Raw genomic sequence first — 12,419 nt, forward strand, 5'->3', positions numbered from 1 at the left:
CATTTTGGATTGGTAACAGGTTGGTAAGAGCACAGACTGCTAGGTGGCTGCCTGATCTTGGGCAAGCCGTTTAACCTGTCAGTACCCCTTTTCTCCTCTGTTCAGGGGTTTGACAATAATGACCTGCTGTCTAGCATTAGTACATTCAAGGAATGTTAGCTGCTGTTTGATCTTTCAGGTTTTTATATTTGGTTCTTTTTCAGAATTCATAATGCACTTAAAGGAATCCCAGATGACCGAGATGGGCTGTTTGACACAATCCAGCGCTCGAAGAATCACTATCAAAAAAGAGCATACCAGTGTATAAAATGTATGGTAGCTCTTTTTAGCAATTGTCCTGTTGCTTACCAGATTCTGCAGGTGAGGGTTTTTTCTTACAGTTTTGTAGAAATTGGAATCCAAGTTAGGGATTCCATTTTTAAAAAAAGGAATAGTGGGAATTTGGAGTTATTTTAACTTTGAGAAATATTCCAGAGCCTTTTACATACATGGTTTTATTTTCTTTTGAAGGGCAACGGAGATCTTAAGAGAAAGTGGACCTGGGCAGTGGAATGGCTTGGGGATGAACTTGAAAGACGACCATACACTGGCAATCCTCAATACACTTACAACAACTGGTCTCCTCCAGTGCAAAGCAATGAAACATCAAATGGTTATTTCTTGGAGAGATCACATAGTGCCAGGATGACACTTGCAAAAGCTTGTGAACTCTGTCCAGAGGAGGTAAAAAAAAAAAAAAAAGAGCCACAAGTGTATAGCAGATAGAAATGAAAGAAAGCAATTTTTTTCCTTTATAGGCCAGTGTAGTCTTCAGTTAATGAGGGAGCTGCCTTCTAGAGAAATTTCTGAAATTGCCTGAAATGTAGTCTGAGAGAATCCAAATCAGGTTTATTCATCTGCTTTACATGTGTTGCTCTTCAGTAAAAGGAAAGTTGTGAGTCCGTTTTGTAGGTTAAGTGTTTATTTCAACTAGAAAAAAACCAATTATGTAGGCAGATTCAAGTTTATTTTTATCTTTAAATATTTAAAATTAGGAGCCGGATGACCAAGATGCCCCTGATGAGCATGAGTCACCTCCACCTGAAGATGCCCCGTTGTACCCCCACTCACCTGGATCTCAGTATCAACAGGTAAATGGGGGGCCGGTTTTTGTTTTCATCCCTAGAACCTACTTTTATGCTTTATTTAAAGGATAACTAAATTTTTTGTTGTGACTGCAAAGGAGTAAAGACTAGACTACCTTTAGGGCATGATCAAAAGAATAATCGTTGGGACAGGGTCACAGTATGATGTGTTTCAGCTCCTCCCTGTTGTGTTTTCCTGGTCAAATAGGTGCCCTTCTTTGTACTCCTGTGTTACTAAAACTGTGTGACAATTGATGTCCACATAAAATGATACTTAGTAAAAGGGATCATGACATTTCCTGTTAGAGTCTACAAATGGATTCCAAAGACATTTAAGATTTGGCAATGAAGGAAATTGTTCTTAGTTACTTAGCCTAACCAAGACTTCAATGACAGTAACAACTGTTTAAAAAATACCAAGGATTTGACAGATTTCCATAAAATTTCCTATAAGATCAGTAGCTAAATAAATAACATTTAAATGATGAAATTTTCTAAACGAGAACTTTTCCTTCTAAAACCAGATGTGACTAATTCACATCTTTTGAGGCAGTGATGCTCAAACTTGAACAAGCATCAAAAATTTTTCCCCTGGGAGCACCTAGATTGCTCGCCAGTTAAGTGTCTGACTTCAGCCCAGGTCATGATCTTGTGATTCATGGGTTCAAGCCCCACATCGGGCTCTCTTCTGCCTCTGCTGTCAGGACAGAGCCTGCTTCAGATCCTTTGTCCCCTACTCTCTCTGCTCCTTCCCCACTTCCGTTCTCCCTCTCAAAATAAGTACGTTAAAAAAAAAAAAAAAAAAAAAAAAAAAATTTCCCCTCTTGGTCAGAGGTGGGGGGCCTGGGTGGCTCAGTAGGTTGAGCGTCTGACCCTTGATTTCGGCTCAGGTCATGATATCAAGGTCTTAAGGTCATTGAGCCCTATGTGGGGCCTGTGCTGTGGAGCTCTGCACTAGCAGCAGGGACCCTACTTGGGATTGTCTCTTCCTGTCTCTCTGCCCTTCCCCTACTAGCTCTGCTCTCTCTCTCAAAATAAATAAGCTTTTAAAAAATAAAATCTGTAAAAAAAAAAAAAAAAAAAAAAAAACAAAATCCCCTGCTGGGCTTGTTATAGCACAGGTTGCTAGGCCCCCACCCCAAGCTTCTGATTCCTTTAGCTCTGGGGTAAAACCAGAAAAATCTACATTTCTGACATGTCCCCAGGTGATTGATGCTTGGTGCTAGTCTGGAAACCACTTATACTTTCGGACTATATTTCAGGCTGGAAACAGAAGCATACGGAATAGTTAGAAAATGCATATTCATAATATTTATTTTTGTAATCCAAATTCTAGAAAGATCTAAAATCTTCTTGGCTGGTGGGAATGTACAGAAAAATGAGGGTTCATGGGTTTAAAACATTACAAAACCAAATTCACGAGGAAGAAAGTTACTTTTCTCAGCCCTGAGAAAGCTCCTGTATTACTCATGCTTGGTTAATCCAGATCTTTAGCCTTGTTTTGTTTTTAGTGACACCATTCTGTGTTCAAGGTCGCTGCTAATGCAGATGTCCTGTGACCAGATTCATCATTATCCTATAGAAGCTTCAAAGTGCTTGGAAGAGTCAGAATAGATATATTCTGGCTCAGAAATCTTTTTTTGTAAATGTTTTTTGACAATAAATAGGCTATAATCTCTTTGTCAGACTTTGGTCTGAGTAATTTGGGGCACTAAAAATCACTTCAGCTGAAACTTTACACAGACCTACACTGCTTTTATTTGGGGCTCGGGGGGTTTTTTTGTTAAAAAAAAATTTTTTTTTTTTTAAGTTTACTCGTTTTCGAGAGAGAGAGAGAGAGCACAAGCGAGGGAGGGGCAGAGGGTGAGGGAGACACAGAATCCGAAGCAGGCTCCAGGCTCCGAGCTGTCAGCACAGAGCCGGACTTGGAGCTCGTGCCAACAAACCGTGAGATCGTGACCTCAGCCAAAGTCGGCCAGTTAACTGACTGAGCCACCCAGGGGCCCTGGGTTTTTCTCTTCCAAACCATTTTTTTCCCCTCACCATCAGGCCCAGCATATTGACTTTTTGTAAGTCCCAGGAATAAAAGAAATGTTTTCAGCCCATGATTCTGAAAGTTTAATATGTGAAAAAGTCTTAACGTAGATCTCTTCTCCCCTCTCAGAATAACCATGTGCACGGACAGCCATATACAGGCCCAGCAGCACATCACATGAACAACCCTCAGAGAACTGGCCAGCGAGCACAAGAAAATTACGAAGGCAGTGAAGAAGTGTCCCCACCTCAGACGAAGGATCAGTGAAATGCACATACTTAACTGGTTCCATCAAGACTGTGCACCCAGGCCTTACAGTCCAACCTTTTTCTGTGTCTGGCTAATATTTAAAACTAGAAAAACTATTCCTAATCAACATGAAGTGGAGAGTTTATTCACTGTCTTATCTGCAGAAATTTGCTGTCCATATATAACCCGCCTGCAGTGGAAAGTGTATAGTGTTTTGTAATAAATGGCCTGATGCTAATGTGTAAATGGCAAAGGTGTATATAGTATATTAATGTTTGACTGTTAATTCTTAAGCAAGAAACTTTTCTTGAGGAGACTCACAGATCTACAAAAACTACAAAAGTTAATTTTCTTGTTCTACCCATTGCACTCTGCAACCAGTGTTGCCTGCCTCATGGCAGTTGGATCTGTTCCTTTACAAAAAAAAACAAAAAATACACCAACAACAACAAACCAGAGCCCGTCCATGTCAACCACACCAATAGTTTCATGTTAATTCTTTGCCACTGGAGGCAGTTTTACTATGAGCAATGAAAGGCTGGTAACCTTTAAATTATTTGGTTGATGTGGAAAATTGGTGATGTAACATTGTTTCTAGATCTTTTTCATTGCCTTTTTATTCTGACATTAGGTTAATCACTTTGAAGCTATAGTTAAGCTGTAACATTTAGCATGGCTTCACACCAGGTTAGTGTAGCCAGTGAGGAAAAAATTACCATAATGACCGCGGTTGTCCCAGTGTGACAGCTGTATCGCTCAGAGCTTTTCCTTCTCACACCTAGACTATAAATATAAAACAAGGGGAGACGTGATTAAACAGGCGGTTTTCAGTTACACATAGGTTGCTTATGTCTAATGTTTGACAGTTCAATCTCTGGGTGGGCTAAAGAAATCTATGAGTAATGGGAATTTTTAAAGATTTAAAACAAATATGCAAAAATTTGCTATGCCAGGATGCTTGGAGCATAATAGAAGACTGTATTTGGTGTGCTTGTTTCGTTTCTTTGGTAGAGCTTATTAGGTGAATCTTCTAAAACTTTCCTTCTGCTGGACCCCAGTGAAGCAGAAGTCACCAGAATCCCACAGTACTTGGAGCACCACTTGCCCCAAGACGTCTGGCTGAGTTTTCTGCTCAGTCACAGTTTTACTTGAAAGCAAGACTTGTCCTAGCTCCTTGTCCATGATTCCAAAACTTTCCATGTTCGAAGCAGGGTCTAATTAAAAAGGAAACTACTGGTTAGTTAATTGAGGTATCATAATTGCAGCATAAACATTTAATTAAAGATAAGAAACTCATCAGTTAATACTGTATTTAAAAGCGAATTGGTAACTTGAATGTGTGTACTTTTTGGAACCTGTCTAAAAACCAAATACCCCTTCAGATACAGTCCACCCTCTTCTATTTAAATATTTTGCTGTTTTATTTTATAGAAATTATTTTGCTGAATTCACAAATAGAATTTGATTTACGAAGAACTTTTTGTCCTGTGGTGTGTTTTTGTTTTTGGGTTTTTGGTTTTTTTTGTTTAATTTTTTTCTTTTTTTTTTTTTTTTTTGTCCATTTTTGTTTCGTTTTTTTTTTTTTGAAGGACTGCATATTAAAATTCTGTGCATATAGCATGCTTAGGCATGACACTGAATTCAGGAGTTCAGTCACGTTAAGTTTTTGTGCACAGAAAGATTCAACCTTTGGCCCTTTACTAAAGATTTAGAGAAAACAGGATGTTGACGCTGTAAAAGTTTCCTAATCAATCTTGTACTTTTTGTATGTTTTTTATATACATGTATATTTAATGAGCACAAGCTTGGTTGTATTTTTTACAATTCAGTTAATAGGAAAATGTTTTGTCAAAAAGGCTATAGTTGGAACTGAACAAAGCAGAAACAAAAATGAGAATTGCTTTATTTTGTGATTAAAAGGGGCAGGTATTTAAGATAAAGCTTTGGGTATCTTATTTGCAGCACTCCATAGTTCCATCAATGCCTCAAAGTTTTCTGTAAAATTAGGAAATTTTAACACCAGATAGATCCTGTTTTTCACCTTAAATATATTATATCTGGATTTGTTAAGTTTGAGCAAAAGTCCTATACACTGTTTGCAGTTCCCAAGTGGTAGCTTTAATGTAAAAGTTGCTCAATTCCAGGCTTCCATAACAGTGAACAAGCAGAATAGGTTAACCTTATTTGGACAAGTTGCTATCGTTAAATACACCCATCTCACCATATGAGAGGTGGGTTTTGCATTTCCCACTCTTTAACAAAGTATGTGATGTACTTAATTTAAAAACTTTACTGACTTCCTAGACACAAAAAACTTGACATTTGAAAAGGCTGTGAATTTTTCTTCTTGGAGGGAGGATCCCACCTTGGTTGCTTTGAAACCACAATCTCTCCTTGGTGCCAGGTGAGGGCTTGTGAATCCCTATTCCCCTCCATTCGAGGAAGAGCTGTCCGTGTTGTGACCAGGATCCAGGGAAAGTGAACAGGGAGATTTCTTTTTGTGCGAATTATTTTCTCTAACTTCTTAAGCATTAACATGTAAGCGGAAGTGTTAAGGCGCATGTTATTGTAAGAGCAACATATTGGTGACGTTGAGGTCTTTTTCTGAACATAAATGGCACATTTTAAACTTCAAGTCTTCAAAGTGCCTAAAGATTATTTACTTCTCCCTCAACTGATTTCTTGAGCCATATATATAATTCCTACTTTAAATGTTTGTTTCAGAATCACTACTCTTCCTTTCAAAGTACCCCCAGGATTCTAAATGGCATGATTACTTCATAGAAGACAGTCGAATCTGTTAACGTAAAGACTGAAGATATTTTTGGTCATCTGTGAATGAGGGCTTTGCTCTGTTGGATCTAAGTATTTCCGTGCACAACTTGGTAAAAACCATATTGCTGCTCTAAGCCCTCCACCAACCAAATTTTCATGCTCAGCATTGTAGAGGCAGAAATAACAATAATCATTTGAGGTTTTTGTCTTTCCTTGATTTTTTTCTCTGATAATTTCCTAATCTTGTGTCTTTTAGCTGTTATATATACAAATTTAGAATTAAAATGTTTTATATTTTTTTCATGATTAACTTTTATTAGTGAATGATAAGTATTTAATCCTAGTAGTGGTCAAAAAGTTGAGGAGCCTTTTTTATTGAAATTACGTTTGTAAATGAAAGCAAAGGTCTGTGAATATTCAGATGACTACTCCAACAAAATCGTTCTTGCACTTTTTTTCTTAGTATTTCTCCAGCTTCTGTTGCCCCATGAACTCTTATTTTGCTGAATTTTGTGGTTAATTTGCTGGATCTAGCCTGCCTTATTTAGAATTCTAACTGGGTAAGAAAATTGCCTTTTCCTTACAAGTGCCCAATTTTGGTCTCTAGTTGGAAGGTACTACATTTTGCAGAGAAAGGAAAACAACATCCTTCCCACCCCACCCCACTTTTGTGTTTCTGGGAAAAAACAAACAAACCCCATTCAGTACTGGTTTCATAGTAGTGCTCAACCTAAATTGGTCCCGAACCTACATGAGTGTTTAGTGTTTGAAAATAAGATTTTGGTTGTGATACATCACTACAAAAAGTGCTAAATGTATTAAGAACTTGATGCCGACTGTATTTATAACAATTATTTTACATTTGCAGAAATGTAGCGCTTTTCCTCCAAATACGTAGGTGTAAGAAAAAAAGGGGGAAAGGTGCACCATGTTTTAAACTTGCAAATGAGTGATTTTTTTTTTTTTTTGAAATCCAGATTCCCCAAAGGAAATTCACACACTTCTCAGCCTTTTACAAGCCAACACACTGACTGAAGATTGTCCACAGTTCCTAAGATTTAGCACATATACAAAAATAAAACTTTATAAATTAAATTTCGGTTTTTCCTTTTATTTATTACAGTAAGATCTCTAAATGGAGGTAAATTAGAAGTGTGATAGGTTAAAAGGAAGGGCTTAAATAGCTGAATTTGGCCCTTTTGGCCCTCATTTTGTATATCCACAGTATATTCACATCTAAGTTCAAAAATCGAGTTGTGATCTAATTACTGGCTTAAGAGTTCAGTCTAAAACCGAGACTTGGAAAAAACCCTCTGGTGTTTCAAAGTTCGTTTAAGTATCAGAAGTGCAGCAGGTCACATGTTTTGAGGGGAGTTCTAGAAGTGAAAACTCAAGTTATCCAGCAAATTTCATCTGCTCTTTTTAGTATCTGAAAAGTGATTCTTTGTTGCAATGTTCCAAGGAACTAGAGCTTCCATAGAAGCCTGTGGTGTGTCCTCCAAGTTGGAGTACTAAAAAGACTAGTGACAGGGACCTAGCCCAGATTTGTATATACTTCCGAAAAATAAAATCAGAAGACTACTGTTGTGCAACTTGGAACACTCCTCGGATTAAACCGTTAGCATTTTAAGTATTTTGAGCTACATAGAGCACAGCCACCAATGTTCCGAAGTGCTTCATTGTAACCTGACATTTTACAGGTAGGTTAATTGGCAGTTAAGTTTTTATGATCGCTCTGCCTCAAAAGTTCAAAGCTGGGGATTATGTAAGCGGTTTTACTAACTCGTTTGCTTTAGGGATACAAAGTCTCAGGAAATTCCTTCGGCCACACAAACTTTCATCTATAGAGCAAGTTTCACACCCATGTAAAAATCACTTATTTTAAAGGTATTTCATTTAAATGTACAAGACTCCACGGAGCACAGTGGGAGTGCTTTTAACTGTCCTCTGAAAACCAGAGGTCCTCTTGTGCTCCATCAACATTAGCAAGAACGTACCACACTTCAGCTGAAGACGCCATCTTCCAAGGTGCACCAGTAAGCTAAAGGGCCAACTTTCAGGCCTAGTAAAATGTGGGGAATCCCATTTCTTAGTAGTCCACAGCAAGTACTTTTTTTGTAGTATCTGGAAATAGAAGTTTTTCATTGTGTTGAGTTTCTGTTGTGTGGCTTATTTTTCCATTAACCTGGCAGAGCACAGAATCCCCGTTTTTGTGTGTCCTGAGTAACAAAGCTGGCCAATTGGCAAGTTTATGAAGAAAAAGTCTGATGGAACTGAACCTTCTGAGGGGTCCTCAGACTATTAATGGAGTGCCCTATATAAGCAGTTCTCTGGCCTCCGGTTCTCTCTTCAGGCACGCTATACTTAAGACGCAGTCAAGACTTTTTGGCTCCACTGGTGGTCTCCGGCCTTTCCAGAGGGGCTTCCTTCTGTGTCTGTCAAAGCACTCCCTGTGTTAGAACAGGCGGAGCAAGCAGGTCTCCCCGTCCTCCCGACTCTTCCTCCCCAAAGGTGAGGCGTGGTCAGAATCACCCACAAGAGAGTAAGGATCCTATTCGTTTTCTATTTCCTTTCAAGCGTATTGATGTTAAGATACTCAAAATGGATGTTTTGGATGCCGAAAGGGTTTCCAGCAGTCCTTTGGAGGGATTCGCTTGCACAAGGATTTAGAAACATGTTCGAGCGTTGGCTGTATGTAGCCCGCCTTTCTGTCAAGTTCTCGTGTAATTCCTTACCCGATAGGACCTTGGGTATACCCTTGCAATTTAGAAGTAAAGATAATTTGGGGTCTTAAATCTGATGTCTTAGAAGCCTTGCATCATGAAGGTTCGGAATCATCTTGCCTTTGGACCTAACTACTGCCTGCACCACGGCCATTGGCACAAGGAAGCATCTATTCGCAGGGTGCCAAGGCAATAAATAGGTCGACACTTAGGGCTCAGAGTGTACTGAGGAAAAGCCCTTCCTAATCCATTTTCCTAAGGTCTCTATATGTTCAGGATGTGTCCCTGACCTAGATTTTGTTTATTTAGAGAGCACACCCAAGCAGGGAAGGGGCAGACAGAAGGAGAGAGGATCCCAAGCAGGCTCTGCACCATCAGTGCAGAGCCGATGTGGGACTTGAACTCACAAACCGTGAGGTCATGACCTGAGCCGAGATAGAGTCAGGCACCCAGCCAACTTCGCCACCCAGGTGCCCCATAGTTCTTGATTAGTGTGTTCTGTTGGGTGTATTTGAAAACAAATCTAGGGGCACCTGGTGGCTCAGTCGGTTAAGCATCCGACTCTTGATTTTGGCTCAGGTCATGATCTCAGGTTCATGAGCTCGTGAGCTTGGGATTCTCCTCTCCCTCTCTCTCTCAAAATAAGTAAACCTTAATAAACAGGGGCGCCTGGGGGTTCAGTCAGTTGAGCATCCAGCTCTAGATTTCAGCTCAGGTCGTGATCTCACGGTTTGTAGGACCAAGGCCCACAACGGACTCTGCGCTGACCATGCACTGCCTGCTGGGAATCTCTCTCTCTCCCCCTCCCCATGTTGCTCGCTCTCTCTCAAAAAATTAAACAACAAAAGTTTTTTTGACTAAATAAAATCAGAAATCTAGATGACGACTGCTTAACTTAGGCGAGTACCTTCCCTTATTGAAAATATGAATTGGTAGTACCAGTTAGTTCTTTCAGCCATCTACTTTCAGAGTCTCTCCTTAAGCATTTAGTATAAATCTTTTTTTCAGCAAAACAGGCCTTATACAGATTCCCAAAAGGCTGTTCTAACATACCTTCCTTAAGAAGTCTTAGTCAAACACTAAGACCACGAATGTGCTAAAGATTTACAAGCTAAAGCTACCGAGTCGGTTTTAAATACCGAGCTCTTAGGTTGCATTAGCTTTCTCTTTTGCCCCAGGGTTGGGATTTCTAATTAAAAAGCAAAACCCAAAAATTCAGATTTGCAATAAAATAGGAACAGATTTGCCTAATGTAGCCACCGAAGCGTGGGTTAGCAATTGTCACCAATAACATAAGTGCTAAATTCGACGTTGAGTTATTGTTTAGCACATATTGATACAACATTAGACACTTGAAATAGGCTTCTTGGGGCACCTGGGTGGCTCAGTCGGTTCACTGTCCAACTTTGGCTCATGTCATGATCTCACAGCTCAGGAGTTCAAGCCCCGCGTCAGGCTCTGGGCTGATGGCTCAGAGCCTGGAGCCTGCTTCAGATTCTGTGTCTCCCTCTCTCTCTGCCCCTCCCCTGCTCACTCGCGCTCTCGCTCTCTCTCAAAAATATTTAAAAAAATTTTTTTTAATTGAAAACAAAGGAATAGGCTTCTCACACTAAGGTTAGCAGATACTCCATTTGTATAGGGAAAAGAATCCAACATACTGTTTTGGAAGGAGTGCAGGCTGGAGAAGAACGTAATGTTAAAAACATCTTACCTCCCGTGGTAAAACAAAAATGGCTATAGGATGTCTCCTCTCTTTTGGTTTTTGTCTCTAGAAGAGCGCAGTGCTGAGTAACCAAGAGTAACACATTTTCCAGTGCTTTTGAACAGTAATAATTTATCAATATTCAATTCACATTTAAGCTTTTAATTGCTGTTCCACTATGAAATATGATGGGCAAAATCAATTTGAGGCTGAGAAACAAGAACTGTAATAATTTATATCATGGGAAAGCTGGTTTAACTCTAGAAAGTTTATATCGAACTGCTTTTTTTTTTTTTTTTCCAAGTAAATAACGAACTGAAAATATAAGGCTAGGGCCAAAAAAGACATAAATAATGCCATACCTTAATCTTCAGCTAAATACTGAAGTACGGTGTTCGGTTGGTTTGAAAGCAGTTGTTAAAACTCGGCCTTCTAAATGTGACTAGTGAGTCTGGAAAGAAAAAAAACTCAAGGTTGGTTTTTTTGTGTCCTGAATTTGTTCACCACTGTATATATTAAATCTGAAATGCGGTGCAGCATTTTGTGTCTAGATTAAAAGAGGAAATACAGCTGCCTAAGATACTATATTATCCCATACTTTGGGGTGTCTGGGTGGCTCAGTCAGTTAAGCGTCCGACTACAGCTCAGGTCATGATCTCGCGGTCTGTGAGTTCGAGCCCCATGTTGGGCTCTGTGCTGACAGCTCAGAGCCTGGAGCTGCTTCAGTTTCCGTGTCTGCCTCTCTCTCTGCCCCTCCCCTGCTCACACTCTGTCTCTATCTCAAAAATAAATAAACATTAAATTTTTTTAAAACAATAAAAAAGTTTGTTTATTCACATGAAACCCCACCACGGTAATTCTGATTAAAGACACACCTCCTTATAAAGCTTTCTGAAATGGTCTGAATTTAAACTGCACACTGGTAGCCTCAGGGCAAGAATTATCCTCATTTGCATTTCACTCTGGTCTTTGTTAAAATGAGTTTTCGTGAGACATTAATTTTGCTGTAGCGATCACTCAGGAATAACGCTTAATGCTGAAAACAAGTCACGGGGTGCTGAAGAAGATTACCGTAAAGAAAGCAGGGGAGGGTGAAGATCGGAATTGAAGCCCAAGTTCTAAGTGGGAAGTGCACTTCTCACTCAAACGCATAGATTTTTTAATGTTTTTATTTATTTTTGAGAGAAAGAGAGTGTACATGCATTGGGGAGGTACAGAGACAGAGGCGGGACAGAGGATCCGAAGCAGGCTCCAGGCTCTGTGTTGACAGCAGAGAGCCTGACACAGGGCTCGAACTCATGAACTGCGAGATCATGACCCGAGCTGAAGTCAGACACTTAACCGACTGAGCCACCCCAACGCCCATTCGAACACACATTCTTTTTTTGATAATGCCTAAAACTGCACTCTGTTCCAGTTGCTCTCGAGTTGAGTATGGGGGATTGGGTCCCAACTTGGTCTCTGGAAAGCTCTGGCCTCTGGTTGCCAGGTGCCCAGGTATGCATCATGTGTAAAGTCATATGTTCAGTGTGGAGAAATGCTACTCTCAGGCACATCCTTGCTGGGGTTTTGCAGATGTACTGGTGTCTTTTCTTTAAAAAAAAAAAAAAAAAAAAAAAAAAAAAAAAAAAAGCCAGCTTTCTTTACAGTCAATGCAAATTTCATGTATAAAGAAAGGCAACCAATAAAATCTCTCAGCTTAGAATTAAAATCAAACACTTGATAAGTGTAGGATTACCTGTAGATAAAATCACGTTGAGCCTGGTTAGCTGGATAGGCTAATGCGACCCAAAGAGTGGTTTGTCTGTATT

At 39.7% G+C, this 12,419-nt stretch overlaps 1 protein-coding gene and 1 long non-coding RNA gene across 3 annotated transcripts in view; one reads left to right on the top strand and one right to left on the bottom strand.

Moving 5' to 3' along the window:
* USP9X (ubiquitin specific peptidase 9 X-linked) overlaps positions 1 to 4,884 on the top strand; it is a 131,894-nt gene extending 127,010 nt beyond the window's left edge. For both annotated transcript variants that reach the window (XM_058714409.1, XM_058714410.1), the window contains exons 42-45: positions 204 to 360; positions 511 to 723; positions 1,035 to 1,130; positions 3,289 to 4,884. In XM_058714409.1, coding sequence (XP_058570392.1) covers positions 204 to 360; positions 511 to 723; positions 1,035 to 1,130; positions 3,289 to 3,426 — 604 coding nt within the window. In that variant the 3' untranslated portion in view covers positions 3,427 to 4,884. The remainder of the gene's footprint in view (positions 1 to 203; positions 361 to 510; positions 724 to 1,034; positions 1,131 to 3,288) is intronic.
* A 3,025-nt stretch (positions 4,885 to 7,909) lies between these two features.
* The window catches only part of LOC131503069 (uncharacterized), a 29,651-nt gene continuing 25,141 nt past the window's right edge, over positions 7,910 to 12,419 (bottom strand). The window contains exons 2-3 of the long non-coding RNA XR_009257298.1: positions 10,971 to 11,059; positions 7,910 to 8,307 (exon numbers count right to left, since the gene is read on the bottom strand). This is a non-coding gene — a long non-coding RNA (uncharacterized LOC131503069). The remainder of the gene's footprint in view (positions 8,308 to 10,970; positions 11,060 to 12,419) is intronic.

Source organism: Neofelis nebulosa, chromosome X (genome assembly GCF_028018385.1).
Source record: "Neofelis nebulosa isolate mNeoNeb1 chromosome X, mNeoNeb1.pri, whole genome shotgun sequence".
Lineage (NCBI taxonomy): Eukaryota > Metazoa > Chordata > Mammalia > Carnivora > Felidae > Neofelis > Neofelis nebulosa.